The following is a 21442-nucleotide window of genomic DNA, read 5'->3' on the forward strand; positions in this document are numbered from 1 at the left end:
GATCAATTCTTTTCCATCCAATTACCCCGCTGCCACCAGGTGCTACTAATGTAACTGTGGATGAGATTTTACTTCCTAATCATGAAGGCTGGGACACGACAAAACTTCAATCGTTGTTTTCAGAAGAGGATATTTGCTTGTATTAAATCCATACCAGTTTCTGATACTTCTGAAGGTGATCACCTCATTTGGCATTATTCAAAGGATGGTGACTTTAGTGTTAAAAAGCGCCTATTTTTTGGTTGCAAGAGACAAGCACGTTTGCAAGGTACATTGGTTGAATCTTCTTGATCTGACGTGAATTTGGGTTGAAATTTCTTGTGGAAGTTCGTCTTCCAGGAAAAATTAAACGTTTTCGCTGGAGAAAGTGTACTGGGGCGTTGCTTGTGCTGTCCAACTTGAAGAAACGCAGACCGGAGATTGAGGATAGATGTCCTGTTTGTGGCTGTGAAGGTGAGGATGAGGAACATATATTTCTGCGTTGTGCAATTTCTCGGCAGTGCTTGGCTTTAATTGATGTTCCCTGGGGGGTTATTTCTACTTGGGTGGATTCTCTTGAACAATGGCTACGACATCTTGCAGCTAAATGTTCTGTACAGCATTTCCAAATGGCATTGACACTTATGTGGGGAATTTGGGGCTACAGAAATAGGTTACTGTTTGAGTGTAAGGCTAGCACTCCATGGGCTTGAATTCTGTTTGTGCAAATCTGTCTGGATGAAATTTGTTCAAAAACTAATTATTTAAAAATAGGTCAAACGAAACAAAAATTTGCATCTGTAGTCAGAAATATAAATTTGACGTACTCAATCACAGAGGTAAACAGGTTTTCAATGGACATCGAGTACTCCAATAGTTGTAAGCTCTCAGGCCCAATGGACGGAAGCTTTACCAGATTCGGTAGAATAGTCAATAAAAATAATAAATTCCCAAATTTTAAGCGAAATGAAATCGGAATCTGGCCTTTCTCACCTTCTGTACAAAACTTGCCAGGAGTGCCCCCAATCAATCATTATTCCGTTTTCCCTTCTCCACACTCTTCTTCAGCTATCTTCTGGTGATTATACCTCTGCCTCTTTATCTTGAGTTTATGTTTCTAGTTTCTCTTTATCAGTTACATGCGTTTTTTAATTCTTTCCCCAATTTTACTTTACCAGCTTTTGCATTCTCGATCTGAATGTTATTTGTATTTATTACTTGTTTATGTTCCGTTATTTCAGCTTGAATTTTATTTGTATGGAATATTTCTTCAATTTTAATTGGTGATTGACCGGAGTCAATCTGTTTAGGCGAGTATGAATCGCTTGCATTTTCTTGATGAACTGAAAAACTTATTAGCTATGGACACAATGTACGATTGTTTTCTGCGCTAACACGAGTTCTTGTTTATTTGCTGCTTGTGTTTATGTATTATTATGCATTTGTTTATGCACCGCATCGGTTTCTTTGGCTCTTTGGGTTTGAAACTTTATGAATTATGAGTATTCTGGGTTCGAATGGCATTTTTATGTGCCTTGTGACCCATTATCCATCTTAAATGACCTGATTTGTAGTCTGATTGGATCAGGATCTACAGATGTTGTGTAGATGAAATGGTGGTTGGTAGTGTTTGGGCATGTTCTGAAGATGAATGCTTTGCAGGAAAATAAGTTAGCTTTCTTTGTATTGTGGATGTATCTATCTGCCATATGTAACATGGTCTGTAAAGAAAATGTGAAAAGACATGGAAGAAAAGAAGGGAAATGTAATTAACTTAGTTCTTCATCAAATTTTCAATGTTCTTAAGTCAGTGTTATTTCTTCGCCTGCTGTAAGTTCATTTAGATGGAACAAGTGATTTGAAGGCTTGATCTTGTTGCTAGAACTCTAAACTAATGAAAACTGTTTGACGGGTTCAAACAGTTGGCTTTTGAAGGTTGTGGAGGAAGCAAATTGCTGTCAACTGATCTGTGCTGTGCGAACAGTGACCTTACAGTAGATCAAAAGAAAATATTGAGATCATGGTGAAATTATAGGAATAGTTCCTATAATCTTTTTCCTGTCATCAATGCTTAGTTTGCATATCAAACAAAGCTTCAAGGAAACTCTGAAGTATTTCATACCTTCATTAAGTATCCATACTGAAATCTTGAAAAATTACATGCCTATACTTTAGGCCTTAGGAGTTGAGATATAAGACTCCAGCTAAGATTACTTGTATTAGGAAAACAAGCTAATTCTTATAGATTAGATAACTAACTGCACCAAAAAAACAGGACTTAGTATAAAAACCTCCAGCCGGAATTACCAAAAATATTCTTCAGTAATCAGAGATCCTGGAATACCATTGGATTAAGATTAACAAAAAAACCATATTAATAATTGTGTGTGCCATTTGACTGAGACTATATTTCTATATTTGAAGGAAATTAGTTCTACAAAGTACAAACTGATACTCTGAATTTATTTGTTGACCCCTTCATCACCTGCAAGACCTGGCCTCTTTAGTGACTTGCAATTTGTAATATGGTTAATTATTTTTAAAACAGATTCAAAAGACAGCATGAGAGGATAAGTACTTGGTCGCTGATGGGGTACCCTTAGATAGGATGTCAGGAATAACATCATTCACCTTGTTTATGAGGTGGAGAACATCTGCCAAATGCAATTCACATAAATAAAAGAAACTACACTAGAATACGGCATGAACACATTATCCTAGAGGACCTTTATCACAGAAGGATCTCATTGATTACACGCTGCCAGGAACCATTTTTTTATATTGTGGAGCTGATCTAGAGTCATGGCCTTTTGATAGTTCCACAGAGAGTTCGTAACTTATTACTTATTATACTGGTTCGAGTCTAAGACTAATCTTAGCAACCCCACCTTTCCTCATGCTTGGCTAGGACTCTAACTTCAAGGCTTGACAGAGGTTAAGCTTGGGTTGGTATGACTATTCAAGCTGGGCTGAAGGAGTTTGCTGATGAGTTCATGATTTGTATGCTTAGCACCTAATATATCCACTCTGCTAGCAGTCCCCTTTGAGGATTCTAGAATAAGATTGGCCAGTGATGAATGCTTATCTAGTGGCTATACTGTGGGAAATTCTATATATTATACTAGGTTTCTTCTCCATGTAAGAAGCTTATTCTGTGCCTGTTGCTTAAGCATTTGGATATTGTTCATCTGGCAGGTCAATAAATGCTAAGAAATAATTGTTGTGAGTTCTTATTAGTGCAAGGCACTATTTACTGCTGCTTAATATGCTGAAATTGACTGGAAAACCTTGTCTGACTGTTTCTTCTCCATTTCTTCTCCGTTGCATTGGAGGCAGTGTGCCCATGTTTCTGTTCTGGCAGATACCTCCAGAGTCATTTCCTATGATGTTAACTTAATTTTGCCTCTTACTTTTAGGTGGTTATTGATTTGTAAACAGTGGGTTACTTGGACCACGATCAAACCCAGTTAGTACTTTCCCTCTCTCTCACTTTTCTGTTGGGTTAATCAGTCTTCGGTTCCGCCATTGCCGGGATGGAGATAGATTATAGGAACAAGCTTGTCCTTGCACCTATGGTTCGAGTTGTGAGTGCTGTCGCCACTTGTTTAAAGCTGCTGATTTATTATTGTCTTCGTTTTATTATTTTGTGTAATTAGGATACTTGTTGCTCCTTTTGCTGATTGTCATAAGAATCGGCTGATGTTTCTTCTTGATGCCTGAGCTTTTTATTTGAGTTTTAGGGCACACTGCCTTTCAGGCTGCTTGCTGCTGAATATGGTGCTGATATCACATATGGGGAGGAGATTATTGATCACAAACTCCTCAAGTGCGAGCGCCGAATCAATGGTGTATGCCTTGTTTGTTTGTTTGCATTTATGTTGTGGTTTCTCTTTGCTTTCCTGTGGAATTCAATTTTGTTGTGAGCTTTAAAGCCATAAATTCAGCTGTCAAGTTACCCAATAGATTATAGATGGAAACTCTTTCATCTTCATCCATATGTGGAACTTAGGTAATTATTGTTTGTTATTTAGATGTACTTGGAACTATCGATGTGGTGGAGAAAGGAACAGACAGTGTTGTTTTCAGAACATGCTCTGAAGAAAAAAATCGAGTTGTTTTCCAGATGGGAACTTCAGATGCAGTAAGAGCTCTCCGTGCTGCCCAAAATGTGTGAGTTACTTTCTTATCTTTGGTTTTATTCAGTACCAAAATACAGTCATAATGGGATTTGATTACCTATTTGTTGGAGCATGATAGAGGGCTTAGCATTTGATGATTCGAGGCTTTAGTGCATCTTGAGTGTGCCACTAAAAATTTGACGCAGAAGTGTTATGTAGGACTACTAATATACAATCCATATATTGGGATTGTGTATGAAGACTGGAACTTTGACTTTGATAGATAAAAATGACTGGAGTATCTGGTTCAAACGGCCTCTTACTCCTTATTTATTTATGTATTTGTTTGTTGTCCTGTTTCTTCTTATTTCTGAGAAGAGTAGATGATATAGGTTGGTAGGATTAAGTTCTCCCTCCCTATCCACAACTTACCAGATGCATAAGTGATCCATTCATGTTAGGTGGCAAGGACTCCTTTATGATGTGTCCTTTGACATTATTCTGAAGCCATCTTTTCTTTAGGTGCATGGATGTTGCTGCTGTGGATATAAATATGGGTTGCCCCAAGTCTTTCTCTATTAGTGGTGGAATGGGTGCTGCGCTGTTGACAAAACCCGATCTCATTCATGATGTATGTGAACATTTTTGCACTTAATTTGATTTCACTTCTTTTTGGGTGACTGCGTAGGCTGTTGGTCTTATTCTTTTTTCCTTTTCAAATCTAGATTTTGACAACATTGAAAAGAAACCTTAATACACCTGTGACATGCAAGATCCGTCTATTAAAATCAACTCAAGACACTGTGGAATTAGCACGAAGAATTGAGAAAACTGGTGTATCTGCTCTAGCTGTCCATGGAAGGTATCTTCACCAATTTTCTGATTTTGAATGATCGCAAACAGTTCTGGCACAGAGTTTTTGTTTTAAGTCTCCTTTATGTCCATGTATCTATTTGATACTTAAAAGTATTAGTTGTATCCATTTTTTATGTTCTGCTTTTCAAGTAGTTGTATCAATTGCCACAAGCTCTTTCAAATATGTGAGTATGAAAAGCTGGTTGGAGAGCTTATGTCAAATTTATCCTATATGTATGAGGGTTTTTTGCTAGTTTTTACATTCAATTTGAACCATTCAGTTGATACCAAATCGTTGCTCTGATGATACTTCTTCCTTAAAAATATTCACAGGAAAGTTGCTGATAGGCCAAGAGATCCAGCTAAGTGGAGTGAGATTGCTGATGTTGTAGCTGCAGTTTCCATCCCAGTTATTGCCAATGGCGATGTATTTGAGTATGAAGATTTTGAACGCATCAAAGTCGCTACAGGTATCTTTTGCAGTAATACAATGTGCCCGGTAGTTCTTATTTACAAGTCGATATGCTCATGGGAATAGGTTATGTGTGTTTTCTGTAATTGTAAACACTGAGAAAATTTTGTTCTGGTATTTTTCTTTGATCCAGAAAATTGGTATTTTTCTTGTTTCTCAGAAACAGGATTATGCTCTCTTCTATTATCTGTTGTGCTTTAAAAACTTGTGCGATTTTCACATTCGAAGAAGTCGTGCATATTGTTCTTGATGTTTCTCGTTGTGCTATTTCATGTAATTGATGATTGCATGCTTTGTTGTTTAGAGATTAGGCATATTAGTGTTTTGCTTGGTTACATTCCCAGTTAATTATTTTGCCATACTTTTCCTGCAAAGTTAGAGAATATGTTGTCATTTTGGAAGGTAGTATTCATTTGATAAAATATTTTACGACAATCCGGGATAACCTTCGTCATTTGATGGCTATTTTTCATAGATTAACTTCTTCTATTAAGACTTTCATGTATTTTAATTGTCTCACAAGTTGACAACCAGTTGGTTTTTCTTGCGTCATGAGTCTTGTCTCCTGAGAGCTGCAAATTATTTGTTTATTTGACTAAAGCATGGATGTAGAGTATTCAAATCCAAAATCTTGTCATTGGTTGGGGTTACTTGGATGCTCATATGCAATCCCTAGGATTCCTTTATCCTCTTTTTTGGTTGTACAGAATCTTTTACATCTGCTATGATTCCTATCCACTGTCATTCATGATGGCCTGATGATATTTTTCTTTAGTTGTTCTGGTTCATAGATTTGGAGCATTTGGAGGGTTTGACTAGATACTATGTCTACATTCACATCCATGGTTTCTCATAAGTGGATTTAGATTTCTTGTAAACATTTCTGTGTATGTGCATGCTACAAAACAGGTGCATGTCAGGACAGGCTCGAACTTTATTTGCCCTTGATTGGACAGGCTCTTCTTATAAGATTTAGATGGATAATTTATGAAATTTTTTTCTTGCTCCGCAAAGATACAGATATACATAGTAAGTCTTCAAGTGTAAGCATGGGGAATAAGGTATGTTTATTGCATATATTAAAAAAATCTGCCTTACTTTGTGTCTTGCTTGCCATACTTCTACTGTAACATCGCCAGTCTTGTGAACCTGGAGCTGCACATTTTCTTTAAGCTGGTCAACTTTGAGTTGTTACATGCATGGTGTGATGTCCTCAGCCAACAGGTGTTTAAGTCGCATTATATGTTGCAGTATGTTTTGTTTTGCTTAGGTAGCATTTGAAACTTTTAACTCTAAAATATTTTCTTTTGATCGTGGAGGCCCTTGAGACAGATCTCTCTTTTCATTAATCATGCACTTTTGTTATTTCTTTTGAGTGATGAAAGTTTCCCTATGCAATCTTTTTCTGCCACAGGTGCTTCATCTGTGATGGTTGCCAGAGGTGCCCTTTGGAATGCCTCTATATTCTCTCCAAAAGGAAAATTACCCTGGGAAGACGTGAAAAGAGAGTATGTTAGTAAGGTTGGTTTCTACATCATCTTAAATTCATCATCCAAATATGTTGGGTTTGTTTCCTAGGTGTTGATGGATCACTAGACGTAGGTGGACTTACTGAGCTATATTTTTGTAATCTCAGAGTATCTTATGGGATAATGATATCAAGAGCACTAAACACACGTTGAAGGAAATGATAATGCACTATTCTTGTCTTGAACTCCCAGAGGGGAAGGCTGTAATAAAGTCGGACACCCTGGCAGATCTGGCGTAAGTGTTACTTTCCACAGTTTGTGAGCAATCCTCAACATGCATTTCAGTTTTACTTGTAGGAAGTATCGATTAGCATCTTTTGCACTTGGAAGTCGTTTGGAGTGGAAATTGTGTTGTATTTGATTATGCACACATCTTTTTTGTTAAGAACTTAAACATGGACCTTCGGTGTTGGAAATTAGCATGAAAAGCGCTGAACTTTACATCCTGTTATTCTCCCTTTTTACGATAGTTTTGTTGGTGGCAGTGCTAAGGGCATTGTATAATCCTCTTTTAAGTTGATTTCCTCCCCCCACCCTGCACACTCCACAAGAAAATACGAAAAAAACACCATTACCACTGAAGGATGGTGGGGATCTTAAGTTAAAATGGAGTACAGAAATCCTGAAACTTGTATGTTGACCATTATCATGCTATCAGATGAATCTAAGAAAAACTTATTTTTATTCCAGGCATTTTCAAACAATAGGAAAAGTTTAGAACTTGAAAAGGTTAGGATTTCCTTTACCGGCCAGAACGTGCCCACTTTGTTGAACTTTATTAACAGAATGCAAGTCCTTATTTCATTCCACTATGTGTTGAGTTGCCTTGTTTTATGTTTCAGACGACATTATGGAGAAGATAATTACTACGAGCTCATCAATAAAAGTCGGTCATCCTTTCGAGGTAGTAGATGACATCATTTTAATATTCTCCCCGAGTGGCAGGTAATTTTGTGCTCTTATGATATTGGTTCCCATTGTGTGCTCTATTTTGTAGATATGAAATTCAAGCACTGATTTAAATATGAGATGTTACTACTGTGGATGCTCCTAAGAAAGAAATTCCCCTAAGGTTGACTGGCAGATTTAACTTGAGTAATTGAATTCAATGTGCAGATTTTGAGATACATGAAGCTTTGGCATCTAAAAGTCCTTGTCTAATATTTGCTTAAATCTATTCTTTGAGGTGGATTCCACCTTGTGCTGGTTTTTACACTATTGTCAATCAGCAGGCCTTTATTTGTGCGACTATAAGTTAATAAATCATCTTGTGGCATCTTAAATGCAATTAATGCTGAAACCACAGATGCTACAACTCTTTTGGTGCAGGTTGTTCTGACCCATGGTGCAAATATTTCAATTGGCTTAAACTCATGATGACAGTTCCCATGCAATTTGATCCAGAAACTGCTGAGAGCTGTGATGTTGTATTAGTCCATCTTAGTTGATTTTTTCATAGTTACATTACTATAGCCACATTTCTGTTAAACTTATGATGCTGCAAATTGGTAAGTTTTATGGCCAATTTGCAGTTGGAGGCAGTCAATGTGCACCAGAATATGCATGATCAATTCCTAGTAGTACCTTCTTTCGTCCAACTTGGATTTTGTGATTCTTTTGGATGGAACAATGAACAGTGTGTTGTACTATATGTATATTATCAGTTAAGTTTTCAAGTGTACCCTGATGTATTTTGCACAAACAGCTTGACGCTGAACCCTTGAGGATTTCTGTTGGAAATGAATGCTGATTATGCATCTGACAACATCGGGATCCACTTTGTTGTGCAAATTCATTTATCTGATTACTCACTTGGATTTTGTTTTATTGTCCAATCGTCAGGCCAGCCGTAAAGATCTATTATACTGAAAGATTGCTGTATCACCTTCTTGGAATTGTCTTATGTTCGGGTGACTATATCTAATTGTTTGTGTTTCCTCATCTTTTGTGATCATAATTCATGGATAGCAAAAGCTATTGTGACTATAATTGAGACTTGAAGCCTATTGATTCTTGGATATAATCTTAACGAGAGAGACGGCTGCATTTACTTGGGCAGATTCAACACATGTATATCCGTCTGTGCTAGTGATGGTTGAGGTTTTCATCCATTTCAAGGAGTTTTTAACTCCATTTGCTGGTTCTCGGTGCATAATCAAGAATGTCCAAGTTGTACAAGATTTGTGCATGAAGATAGGTTTAAAGTGAGATTCTTTCCAAATCATTTTGTATCCCAGTCTGGCCAGCTACCATTTTTCCTTCTTTAGCATTTGAATTAAACTACTTTATTTCTTTCCAGAATTCAAATGTGACTTCTCAAAAGATATGTCATGGATCAAATCGATTTAAATGCAAAATCAATCGTAAAATAAGAGTAATAATTTGATTACGAGTGATGACGAACTATTACCCATCTTGGGTTGGATGATGGTTTCACAAATTGGATAGTGCTCGACTTGAATCGAATGTCTCATAAGGATGAAGAACTTCTATTAAGGTCCGTTTTATAACAATTACAAGAGCGAAAAGACTTCGTTCTGTTCCAACTTAGAAGATATTGAAACCCAGTTTGCTTCGATAATTGATTATGAGAGAAATGATTTTGAAATAATTGATTTTGGAAAAAGTATTATGCTGTTTAGATCAATAATTTTACAGTTGATTAGACAAAAATATTATGGTGATTTTGAAATAATTGGGAGAATTAAAAATTATTTAATGTACACAATAAGTAACTACATGTAAAATAATTGTAAAGTGATTAAAAATTATAAGTTGTAGCATTTACAAAAGCAAGATCCAAACAAGTTTCGATGAATTTTTTATTCTAAAATTGATTATTAAAAAATGGGTCAAACGACATAAAAAAATTGAAATACAAATTTGACATATTCAATAACAGGGCCAGTAATTGGACACCCAGAAATCCAATAGTTGTAAGAGCTCAGGCCCAATGGACCAAACTTTCTCAGATTCGGCCCACTTAGGCCTCCTGCTGTAGGGGTAGAATAGTCAATAAGAATAAAAAATTCCCAAATTTTAAGCGAAATGAAGTCGGAATCTGGCCTCTTCTCACCTTCAACTTCTGTACAAAAACTTGCCAGAAGTGCCCCCAATCAATCATCATTCGGTTTTCCGTTCTCTACACTCTTCCTCAGCTATCTTCTGGTGGGTATACCTCTGCCTCTTGTCTTTTGAGTTTACGTTTCTAGTTTGTGTCTATCAATTACATGCGATTTTGATTTCTTTCCCCAATTTCACCTTTCCAGCTTTTGCTTTCTCGATCTGAATAATTATTTGTATGTATTACTTATATCTGTTCCGTCATTTTAGCTTGATTTTTATTTGTGTGGAACTTTTCTTTAATTTTAATGGGTGATTGACCGAAATCAATCTGTTTAGGCGAGTATGAATCGCTTGCATTTTCTTGATGAACTGCAAAAATTATTAGCTGTGGAGACAAAATAAGATTGTTTTCTGCGCTAACACGAGTTCTTGTTTATTTGCTGTTTGTGTTTATGTATTTTTATGCATTTGTTTAAGCACCTCCTTGGTTTCTTTGGCTCTATGGTTTTGAATCTTTATGAATTATGAGTATTCTGGGTTCAAATGGCATTTTTATGTGCCTTGTGACCGATTATCCATCTTAAACGACCTGATTTCTAATCTGATTGGATCAGGGTCTATAGATGTTGTGTAAATGAATGGTGGTTGGTAGTGTTTGGGCATGTTCTGAAGATGAATGCTTTGCAGGAAAATAAGTTAGCTTTCTTTGTATTTCGTGATGTATCTTTCATGAAAATAAATGGAAGAAAAGAAGGGAATGTAATTAACTTAGTTATTCATCAACTTTGTCAATGTTCTTAAGTCAATGCTATCTCTGGCCTGCTATAAGTTCATTTTAGATGGAACAAGAGATCATAGGCTTGATCTTGTTGCTAGAACTCTAAACTAATGAAAACTGTTTGAATGGTTCAAACGGTTGGATTTTGAAGGTTGTGAAGGAACTAAATTGCTGTAAGCTGATCTGTGCTGTGTGAACAGTGACCTTGCAGTAGATCAAAAGAAAAGATCAAGATCTTGGTGAAAATTCTAGGAATAGTTCCTATTATATTTACCATCATCGATACTTAGTTTGCATCACAAAGAAAGGTTCACGGAACCTCTGAAGTATTTCATATGTTCATTAAGTATCCATACTTCATCTTGAAAATTACAGCCTATCCTTTAGGCCTTAGGACTTAAGATATACAACTCCAGCTGTGATTGCTTCTATTAGGAAAACAAGCTAATCCTTATAGATTAGACACCTGCACCAAAAAAACAGGATTTAGAATAAAAATCTCCAGCCTGAATTTCAAAAAATATTCTGCAGTAATAAGAGGTCCTGGAATACCTTTGGTTGAGATTAACAAGAAAACCATATTAATAATTGTGTGTGCCATTTGAGCGAGACTATATTTGAAAGAGATTAGTTTTGCAAACTGAGTCTCTAGATTTAATTGTTGACCCTTTCATCTTCTGCAGGACCTGGTCTCTTTAGTGACTTCCTTGCAATTTGCAATATTGCTAATCATGTTTATAAACAGATTCAGAAGGCAACACGAGAGGATGAGTACTTGGTCCCTGTAGAGCTACTCTTACATATGATGCCATGAATAACAACATTATTCACCTTGTCTTTTAGCGGGAGAACAATTACCAAATGCAATTCACATAAATAAAAGGAACTACACAAGAATATGACATGAACACATTATCCTAAAGGACCGATATCACACAAGGATCTCATCGATCATTTGCAGCCAAGAACATTTTCTTAAAATGTGGGGCTGGCCTAGAGTCAGGGCCCTTTCTGATAGTTCCACAGAAATTTCATGACTTAGTACTTATTGTACTGGTTCGAGTCTAAGACTAATATAAGCAGCCCCACCTTTTCTCATGCTTGGTAGGACTCTAACTTCAAGACTTGACCTTCAGCTTAAGCTTGGTTTGGTATGACTTTTCAAGCCGAGCTGAAGGAGTTTGTGTTGGTGAGTTCATGATTTGTATGCTTAGCACCTATTACTAGTCCCTTTGGGGATTCTAGAATAAGATTGAGCCATGATGAATGCTTATTGTAGTGGCGATACTGTGGGAAGTGCTGTATATTATACTAGGTCGTTCCTCCATGTAAGAAGCTTATTCCGTGCTCTGTTGGTGATGTAGTTAGATGTTGTTCATCTGGAAGGTCAAGAGATACTAACAAATAATTCTTATGAGTTCTTATTAGTGCAAGACACTATTTACTGCTGCTTAATATGCTGAGATTGATTGGAAACCTTTTTGTCTATTTCTTCTCCATTGCATCGGAGGCAGTGTGCCCATGTTTCTGTTCTTGCAGATACCTCCAAGAGTCATTTCCGATGATGTTGACTCAATTTTTCTCTCTCATTTTTAGGTGGTTATCAATTGTGTAAACAACTATTACACTGAGGTGCTTGAGCAACTTAAAAATGGAGTTGAATTCCATCAAAGATGCCTTTGACCGTGTTACAAAGAAGCAAAAACTATCATCCTCGAAATCTCAAGAAATAATTGAACAGATTGGGCAAGAAATAGAACAAGCTTTATCAAGAATACAATCTGGAAAAGATTCTGCATCTCCATCTGATCATAAATTGATCCTGAACGAACTAAAAGCCAAGTTGAAAGAAATGGCTCCACTCAGCCAGCTGGAAGGGACACAGAAGGATTTAAATATTGCGTTGAGCAAGTATCCGAAGCTTCTGGATAAATCTTTCAATCCTGACATTTCGAAGGCTTACCGTAATATTGATTTTGATATCCACACTGTTAATCAAATAATTGCAAGCCACTTCTACCGCCAGGGCCAATTTGACCTTGGTGACTGTTTCGTGGATGAGTGCAACGAACCAGAGGCTGCAGAAAAGAAAGCCCCTTTCTTGGAAATGTTTCAAATACTGGAAGCCATGAAATCTCGGAATCTGGAGCCTGCTCTGAATTGGGCAACAATTAATCACGAGCAACTGTCACGAAATGGGTCCGACATTGAATTGAAACTCCACCGCCTTCAGTTTGTGGAAATCTTGCAGAACAAGGGCAGAGATGAAGCTCTCAAGTATGCTAGAGCCTTTTTGGCTCCATTTGCTGCCAAACATATGGCTGAAATCCAAAAGCTTATGGCTTGTCTGTTGTGGGCCGGTAGGCTTGATTCCTCACCATATGCAGAGTTGTTATCCTCCATACATTGGGACAAACTGGCTGAGGAATTCACACGGCAGTTCTGCAATCTTATTGGGCAATCCTATGAGAGCCCATTGAGCGTGACAATTGCCGCTGGAGTTCAAGGATTACCTACCCTTTTAAAGCTGATGAACGTGATGACTGGGAAAAAACAGGAATGGCAGTCCATGAAACAATTACCCGTGCCAGTTGATTTGGATAGGGAGTTTCAGTTCCATTCCGTATTTGTGTGTCCAGTTAGTAGAGACCAAGCAAGTGAAGAGAATCCTCCCATGCTGTTGTCATGTGGACATGTATTGTGCAAGCAATCCATCACCAAGTTGTCCAAAAATAACAGCACAAGGCCGTTCAAGTGCCCTTATTGTCCCTCTGAAGTCGAAGCAGGTCAGTGTAGGCAGTTGTATCTCTGATCCCACTGGAAAATGTAAAATGGTTGTATTGAAGCTTTTTACCTCTTTGATTATCCTCCCTACCTCCACTCGGATAACAGATCATAAGGGAGATGCTCCTCCATTGAACATACTTCATGAACGTAGGTAAACTGTATCATTTAGATTAGATCTTGTTGTGATGGTATGGTTGCTTAATGTGTTCTGGACTGGACTTGGAAGGTTTACTGGTGGATGATTGTAAATAAATATTCTTTCCACATGAAACACCAAGCACTTGCATGTCGTTACATTTGGGTGGGGAGGGTCAAAATGGGAGTTGGTATCCAGTTTCTTAGTTCATGTGGGATTTCAACATCTCCATCTTATGGAAGGTTTGTGAAGCGTACGTACAAGCATGCCATCTAAGGCCACACCACATTAACGGTGAGCCTCTCAAAGGCAATGCCCAAGGGTGAAATCCAGGGTCAGAGTGGATACTGCAATAACTATGCATGAAGTTCTTCTATTTGCCCGCACATTTATCCCCATGGAATCAACATGAAATGCATCCAATGCGTGAGAAATACTATTGAACTGATTTCACCATCAGGGTTCTCTTTCCTCGCTCGGTTTTCAGTTATCAAATCCTTCGGTTTCATGATTTTAGTTTTAACTGGTTGTTCCTATAGATCTATCCTTATGGTCCATAAAATGTTAAGAGCACCTATCGGAACAATAGCTGATAAGAGAGTACATAAAAATTAAAGGGCAGTATCCCCACAATTCAATGTCTTATAGTGAACCGACAGTGCAAAATAACCCCTCCAATAGGGGGGGAAAAAAAAAGACAAGGGATGTATAGCATATAAAATATAATAGAAGCCACATGGACATGGACATTGGTGGCATTTGGTACTCGAAATTTCACATCACTGCAACACCCCAATAAAGCAGCGAGTTCATGAGTTGCACTCAAAAACTTTTAGAGGTGCGCAATTTCAGGATTCAAAAAGCAATGAAAAATCCAATATTGTGAGCAGCGCATGAAAAGAGCTGCTTTCGGTACCACTACTCTTTTTTAGCTTTTTACTTGTCATTGCACTGCTCAACCTTTTCCGGATCTCTTCCACTCACTCTCATTCAGGTGTTTGGTGTTTGCAAAAAGTTGCCCCAACCCCTTTTCCTTAATTTTCACAAACGTGTGGCTAAAGTCATGCTATCTCTAACCTGTAATTTTCTAACATTCATTAAACTTAACATATTCTTGTTTCTCATTTTCTTGGGATTTCCCAAAGCTCTGTGTGTGTGTGTGTAGGCGCAATTGCATGGAATCATGATTTGATATGATGGTCCACCAATCAAAACATATGTGATAATACAATCCTAATTTGGAGTGTGATAGGGCAGTGAAGAGAGACCCAATTATTCGTGGAGCAGGAGCAACATGGCCTAGCTACTCTCATCTTTCAATTTGCACAACCAATTGAAAACGACTCACTTCTCTCTTTAAGTATTTGTTTGAATCCGGTTGACATATATATATATATATATATATATATATTGCTAAATGCTTTTTTAATCCCATAAAATAAGGGTAAATTTGTTTGGTATCATAACTATGATAGATATCGCTTTTAGTTCCATAAAACTCATAATCACGCATTTTTAATTCCAAAAAGTCATGTGCGTTGTGATTTTGAAACTAAAAAGGCGTGGTTCGGGATTAAAAAGACGTTGTGATTTGGAACTAAAAAAAGTTCCAAAATCACATTTTTTTAAACTAAAAAGGCGTGATTTTGAGTTTTATAGAACTAAGAGCGTTATCTGTCATAGTTGTGATACCAAAAAAAATTCTACTCTTATTCTATGAGACTAAAAAAATATTTTGCCCCATATATATAATATTGTTAAAGTTTTGAAGTATTTAATAAGTCTATAAAAATATTAGTACTGGTAATTTAATAATCAACATAAATAAAACTGAAAAAGTTTGTTAAAGTTTCAAAAAGTACAGAAAATTCTTTCTTATTTGTTAGGAGCTCACAAGCTCTTAACATCTTAATTTCGAATCTTATAAACCCATTTGAGAAAAAAAAGAAAAAAATATCAATCACGTTACACATTTCTTAAAAGATGTGTTAAAAAATTTATAATGGTACTAGAAAAAATGTTCAATCATGAAATGTTTGAAGAGAAAATGATGCATGAAGCAGTGTAAGAATTGGTAATGATATTGGTGAGTATCGGGTAATTGAGGTGGCAACCACAAGATTTGGGAAGATTAATGTTGCCTGAAATTCCATCCACAGCAAGTGAGTGATGATCTGAAATGAGATCCGTTTTTGCAGAACGAAAATGGCAGCAAACCCATAATAATGTTGTTGGTTCCTTCCTTCATCAATAATTGGAAATATGTCTATTGCCATATCTCAATCAATTTTAACGTATGTGGGAAAAGGCCCCCCTTATTACTGATGAGTACTTGTTTCACAAAGTTTTTGTACGTCCACTGCGGATTCATGTGTCTTGTCCCTTGCTTTCTACAACCAGTTTAGCTGGATTGAAATTCCACCAATTTTAAATAAATCTTATTACAATTATTATTATGTAGTTTAAGAAGAACGATTAATTATATACTAGATGTAATTATACTTATTAATCTTGGATGAGGTCTTTGGTGACCTAGAGCTGATTTGGCGATGACATGGTGGTGATTCAGAGTTCAGGTTTATCTCGAGCAGATTTAATAAAATCGGCTTGCACACAAATCATTAGGCTAGCTAAGGATCACCTCAGCTAAAATCTTTTAAAATTTAAATCAGTTCAGAGTTTAAGGTAATAGGGGTCACATAATGCGATCTTACAGTAATAAATGCATAACTGTAGAATGAACCCATTATGTATTAATAGATATATATGTGACAAAATCTATCCAGGTCCATGTATCAATAGAGTAGTCGTGGAATGGGTACTAAATCAACCAAGTTTGCTGTAAAGCAATTCAGCCAGAAATTACTTTTTTTTCTAATACCAACTCTTATTCTTTTGTAAAAAGGAAAAACAAATGGAATTGTTTCAATTTCAATCACTGCACCAACCCAAAGCATTCTCAAAGATAATACCTGCTCTTAGAAATATTTACAAATTACTTATCAATGAAACAACTCGTATTAAAAAAAAAAAAAACCTACAATCATATAATTGAATGTAATTCATTTTTACCAAAATGAGTCTATAAATATTAAATGTTCAGTAAAGGAACCAAATATATAAAAAGGAAAATCTAAAATAAATGTTACATTTGAATTGGCAATTGACTTTAGGCCCCATGCTAGAACTACAGGTTGCACCTAAACCCTAATCAAAATACTAAAGACAAGCTTTATTTCAACACAAACACATCATATCATATGATCATGGACTTAAATTTACATTAAAAGACACCTGCACAATAATTATATATCTATTAGACATCACATGTCATATCATATCATACATTCTCCATCTCCATTTATTTTAGTTTCATAACTTAAATAGAAAAAGCGGAAAACACTAAAATAATAATAATAAAAAATAATAGAGCAAAGTAAAATAAAGACAAAAAGCTGAGAGACCCCTCCATCAATCCTACCCCACCATCAAATAATACTGTGTGGGCTTTCTCCACTCTCTATTTTCCTTTTTTTTTTTTTGGGTTTTAATATTTATACATTTATACTTTTGAAATTTTATTTTAATACAAAAAAAGTAAAAAGAAACTTAAAATCTTGCATTCTCAAAGCCATGTAAGTCGCTGACTCTATTCAAGGACTTTCTCATGATGGCTACTTTAGCCAGCCGCTCAGCCGCCCTCCATGCCGATGTTGGCGTGAGTGGCTCGGCTTTCTCGTCCGGAAAGGCTGTTTCTCTTTCGTGGTTGTACCTCCTCCTCGGTGGAAACTGCGCATCCTGCCTCTTCCAATTCAACTCCGCCAGCTCGGCTTCCAGTCCCCGCACAAACTCCTCCCCGCAACCCGAACCCGATTGTAGAACGAGAGCCCGGGCTGAGGCCAACATGTGGTGAGCGCCGGCTGCGTCGTTCCTTTCGGCCAGTCTCCTGCTCTCGGCGACGGCGCGTGTTGTTACGAAGAGGCATCTGAGGCGTTGAATGTCCCTAGTGGAGGAGCCGACGGCGCGTGGCCGGGGAATCAAGAGGGGGCGTTCCTTGTCGTATATGGTTTCTTGAGTTGACGGGTCTTTGTAGGAGCAACGAACGGACAGATGCCGATGGGCCCCTCCCAATGATGATGGGACCTTCAACTCTATCAACAATTCTCTCTCCTCTTCCGAGTAGAAGTCCCCGACCCGGCACCAGCTTGACCCGGACCCAACAAATGATGGTTTACCCGTGTATGAGTACACGGCCGAGATCTCCGCCGGAGCCGACCCGGTTACGAAACCCAGCTGAACTTTCAGATCTTGCATTACCACGCTGAATAAACCAGTAATGCATTTTGCGAAAGTGTCGTCGGGCGGCGCGTTCAGGCACGCACTTAAGTTGACGGAATGCACAGGGATTTCCAAGTGGGAGAAGCGTGAGGAAGTGACGCGAGGGCCACTGCGGTGACCATCGGAGAAAAGCAGGATGCTTGCGGCGGGGTTTCTCTCACGACGGTCCTCGATAACCTTAGCAGCCTTCTTAAGCGAGTCGGTGGCGCAGGTGGCTCCACCGTCCAACGAGACGATTGCATCAATAATTCTACGAGCGGATCTCCTGCCAGCAGTGGTCATTCTACGCAGCGGCAACAGCCGTTTCGACGTCGTGGAGAAGGCCACGATGGACAAGCGGTCGGCGGCGGAAAGAGATGAGACCACCGTTCTCATCACTCTCTTCATCAGCTGTACTGTAACCAAATCGATAGGAGCTCTACGCAGAGGCGCCGCCGGGGCTTTGAGTTTTAAAACGACAGCGTAAGTCTCGCTCGTCTTCCCAACTGAAACCACCGCCGTTTCCGACAACAGAGAGACCTCCACATTCCTTGTTGTCTTCGTCATCTCAGCTGGAACAACATTGTTTGCCACGAAGAAACCGGGGAATTCCTCACTTTCCTCTTCGGTCTCATCTGATTCGGGTATAGGATTGAAGCGGGCACCCGAAGTGGGAGAAGACAGTGGCTCATCATCATTATAGACCTTCAAAACGCTTCTTTTATCGTTCTTGGAGTTGGAATCTCTCGCCGGTGTATCGCCTCTCTTTTGGCCTTGCTGGTGCAAGGGTTTCTGGTGATGATCATCACTGAAAAGATGCATTTCCTTCCATGTGAAGTTGCAAACGGGGCACGAGAGGGATCCCTGCTTCTTCACGTGCGCCGCGATACATGGAAAATGGAAGCTGTGGCTGCACTCCGCCGTGAATATGGCCGTCCCTTGTCCTGTTTTCACGCTCTGTAAGCATATCCCACACCTACTCTGCTAGCAGTAGAGTTTTCCAGGTAAAATAATTAGCGAATGATGAAAAATGCAACTAGTCAAAAAACTTACAACTAAAATCCACTGTTCAAAACTGAAAACCAAACAGCTTCAGCTTTCCACAACATCCATATCATAAAGACTATACCTTTGAGAGGCGCAGGCTGGTTTTGATCAAAGAAAAGGTGGAGGGAGAGCGAGGTGAAGAAGGAGCGGAGCGGTGGTGAAAGAGTCTAGGACTATTTCTGGTTTTGCATTGAAGTCTTGGGCTATGTGGCTCCGACTGGCTGGGCACTGCGGCATTAGGCTGCGCCACCACTGACTCAGAGTTGGTTCTACAGCGGAGGGCCAGGCCAGACACAGGCTGAGACTGGAGGCGCGGCGTAGAGGGGTTGGAGAAAAACCCACCAAATCTGGAGGCCAGCCTGGGACTGGGATCCGATTTGTCTTTGATGATTGGGGAGTCCGGGTCTTTATCCTTGGGGATTGAAGTGCAAAATGCTCGTCGCCAACCCAAAACCATATTGTCAGCAGCGTCGCTTCTATTTCTGCAAGTAAACTATGTTTTTTTTATATCTTGAACTCTGATTCGAGACAGAAGCTTGAAGGGTTGTTGATTTCTTTAAGCTGAAAGCTGCTACGAGGATGATGATGAGGAGTAAAAGATGTTTAGTGGAATTGGATTTGGTATTGGAGGAGACAAAGGGAGTGAGGAGGTGGAGAAGATAGAAGAGAGAGGTAACAGAGGAAAAAAGAAAGACATATCCAAGTAGAAAAATAGAAATAGCAAACAAGACAAAGCGAAACAAAACACACACACACACACCTACTACTATGCCCTCTCTTCACAATCTCAATTCCCCTCTATTAAGAAAAAAATACATGTATGAGTAGGAAGGAGAAGAGAGAGAGGAAGGGAGGCATAATTAACCCAAAAAGATCACTGCAAAAAGCTCCAAAAACTATCATATGTGAAATCACTCTCTCTCACTCACCTCCTCCAACCTTATTTAATTATAGGAATCTGTTGTTTTCTACGAGGGAAAAATATAAAAATTTATGGGGGGGTGGGTTTTTGGGTAATAGAAAAATGACCGGCAGGTGGAGGTTTTAATTGAAGTCAACCTGCAAAGAGATATCCAGAGGCAGAGACATTGAATAGAACGCCACCCTCTGATCTGCACTTTCGCCTTAAGCTTCGCCACCTTACCACTTTCTGCTTCTTTTTCGGAAATTCTCTTCTGCCATTTTCTGATTTTTCTTCTCTTTTTTTACCGTGTTATTATTTTCTTTTTACTTGCTCGAGCCACGTGATTTACTGTTTTGTATATAAGTTGTGGCAGATAGAGTGAAAATCAGCGACTTTTTGTTTGGTGTGAAGAGGTTAAATAACTTTTTGAGAAATAGAAACCACTGTCAAAATTTTTACCTAATTTTAGACTAATCACATAAATTTATTATATAATTAATCACTTTTTGTATATTAATTACACAATAAATAAATTATACTTATTATATAATTAATTCAAATCTACCCAAATCCAATCTGAGTGAATCTCCTAAAACACAATGAGTATTTGGTTTGAGTGATTGTTATGTAAGAGTTAAGGTAAATTTGAGATATGGGTAATGATTACTATCCTAATATCAACATAAAATGATTGTGTGACTTAAATATAACAGTAAAATTTTGAGGCAGACGTTGAAATTAGGTATTATTACTTGAAAAAATTAACAAGGGGTTAAGTAATTTAAATTAATATTGGATATGGTTTTAGAGCTAAGTCTCCCAAAAAATTTCAACATCCAATGGGAGAAGGAGCAGCAAAGTAAGGTGGGTTTTTGCTTTTGTTCCATTATATTCCCACTATCAATTTGAAAAGAATAATTAAATTCATTAATCAAATAACACAAACATACACTTAATTTGGGGAACAAAATATGCTGCAGCCGTCACGCTGTTGATACCAATTTTGTACCTTTCACTTATGTCATTCTTTGAGAAATTAATAAGCCTTAAATAAAAACTTAGATCGAGTGAGGCGTTTTTTTAGATAAAGATTCTTTTTTTTCTTTTTTCTCTTTTCGGATGGTAAAATAATTGGCAGACATGAAATTATTTCAGAACGAAAAAACTAAAACCCCTTAATTTTTTTCCACATTACAAAAATATTTAATCAAATATTATAGATTTTTTTTCCTATTGTTTTCTTAAAAAGAAGAGTTTTTCCTTTTATTTCAACAAAAGAAAAACTTAAATTAAACTCTTATTTTTAAGTAAATCGATCACAATTATCAAAATTAAATATTTATATTTGACAACTATCAACACTTATAACAATTATATAGTAATAATGAATATCAAATAATTATATTTAATCAACAACTATAATTAAAGTAGAATAATATCACACATTGATGAAG

The 21442-nt window shown here is 37.6% G+C and overlaps 3 protein-coding genes across 8 annotated transcripts; 2 read left to right on the top strand and 1 right to left on the bottom strand.

Moving 5' to 3' along the window:
- On the top strand, nt 919–8634 carry LOC105177865 (tRNA-dihydrouridine(20) synthase [NAD(P)+]-like). 3 transcript variants are annotated; one of them, XR_002288353.1, is made up of 12 exons: nt 931–1057; nt 3396–3563; nt 3720–3825; nt 4011–4149; nt 4620–4728; nt 4823–4959; nt 5286–5422; nt 6839–6945; nt 7061–7188; nt 7644–7682; nt 7796–7898; nt 8283–8634. XR_002288353.1 is itself a non-coding variant. In XM_011101145.2 (11 exons), the coding sequence occupies exons 2-10, from the start codon at nt 3513–3515 to the stop codon at nt 7866–7868; spliced, it is 987 nt and encodes a 328-aa protein (XP_011099447.1). In that variant the 5' UTR covers nt 931–1057; nt 3396–3512; the 3' UTR covers nt 7869–7898; nt 8283–8634. The 3 variants fall into 3 exon arrangements, 2 of the variants coding, with proteins under 2 accessions (XP_020554770.1, XP_011099447.1); XM_011101145.2 differs by lacking the exon at nt 7644–7682; XM_020699111.1 differs by lacking the exons at nt 3396–3563; nt 3720–3825; nt 7644–7682 and having other exon boundaries at nt 919–1057.
- Nucleotides 10000–13855, top strand: LOC105177866 (protein RMD5 homolog A). 3 transcript variants are annotated; one of them, XM_011101147.2, is made up of 2 exons: nt 10000–10121; nt 12394–13855. In XM_011101147.2, the coding sequence occupies exon 2, from the start codon at nt 12449–12451 to the stop codon at nt 13607–13609; it is 1161 nt and encodes a 386-aa protein (XP_011099449.1). In that variant the 5' UTR covers nt 10000–10121; nt 12394–12448; the 3' UTR covers nt 13610–13855. The 3 variants fall into 3 exon arrangements, with proteins under 3 accessions (XP_011099449.1, XP_020554847.1, XP_011099450.1); XM_020699188.1 differs by having other exon boundaries at nt 10015–10125; XM_011101148.2 differs by having other exon boundaries at nt 10121–10252.
- On the bottom strand, nt 17026–20064 carry LOC105177867. 2 transcript variants are annotated; one of them, XM_020699074.1, is made up of 2 exons: nt 19167–20064; nt 17026–19021 (listed from the first exon to the last, which is right to left on the bottom strand). In XM_020699074.1, exons 1-2 carry the CDS (start codon nt 19539–19541, stop codon nt 17330–17332), a joined length of 2067 nt encoding a protein of 688 aa, XP_020554733.1. In that variant the 5' UTR covers nt 19542–20064; the 3' UTR covers nt 17026–17329. The 2 variants fall into 2 exon arrangements, with proteins under 2 accessions (XP_020554733.1, XP_011099451.1); XM_011101149.2 differs by having other exon boundaries at nt 17026–19018; nt 19167–20059.

Source organism: Sesamum indicum, linkage group LG15 (assembly GCF_000512975.1).
Source record: "Sesamum indicum cultivar Zhongzhi No. 13 linkage group LG15, S_indicum_v1.0, whole genome shotgun sequence".
NCBI classification, from domain to species: domain Eukaryota; kingdom Viridiplantae; phylum Streptophyta; class Magnoliopsida; order Lamiales; family Pedaliaceae; genus Sesamum; species Sesamum indicum.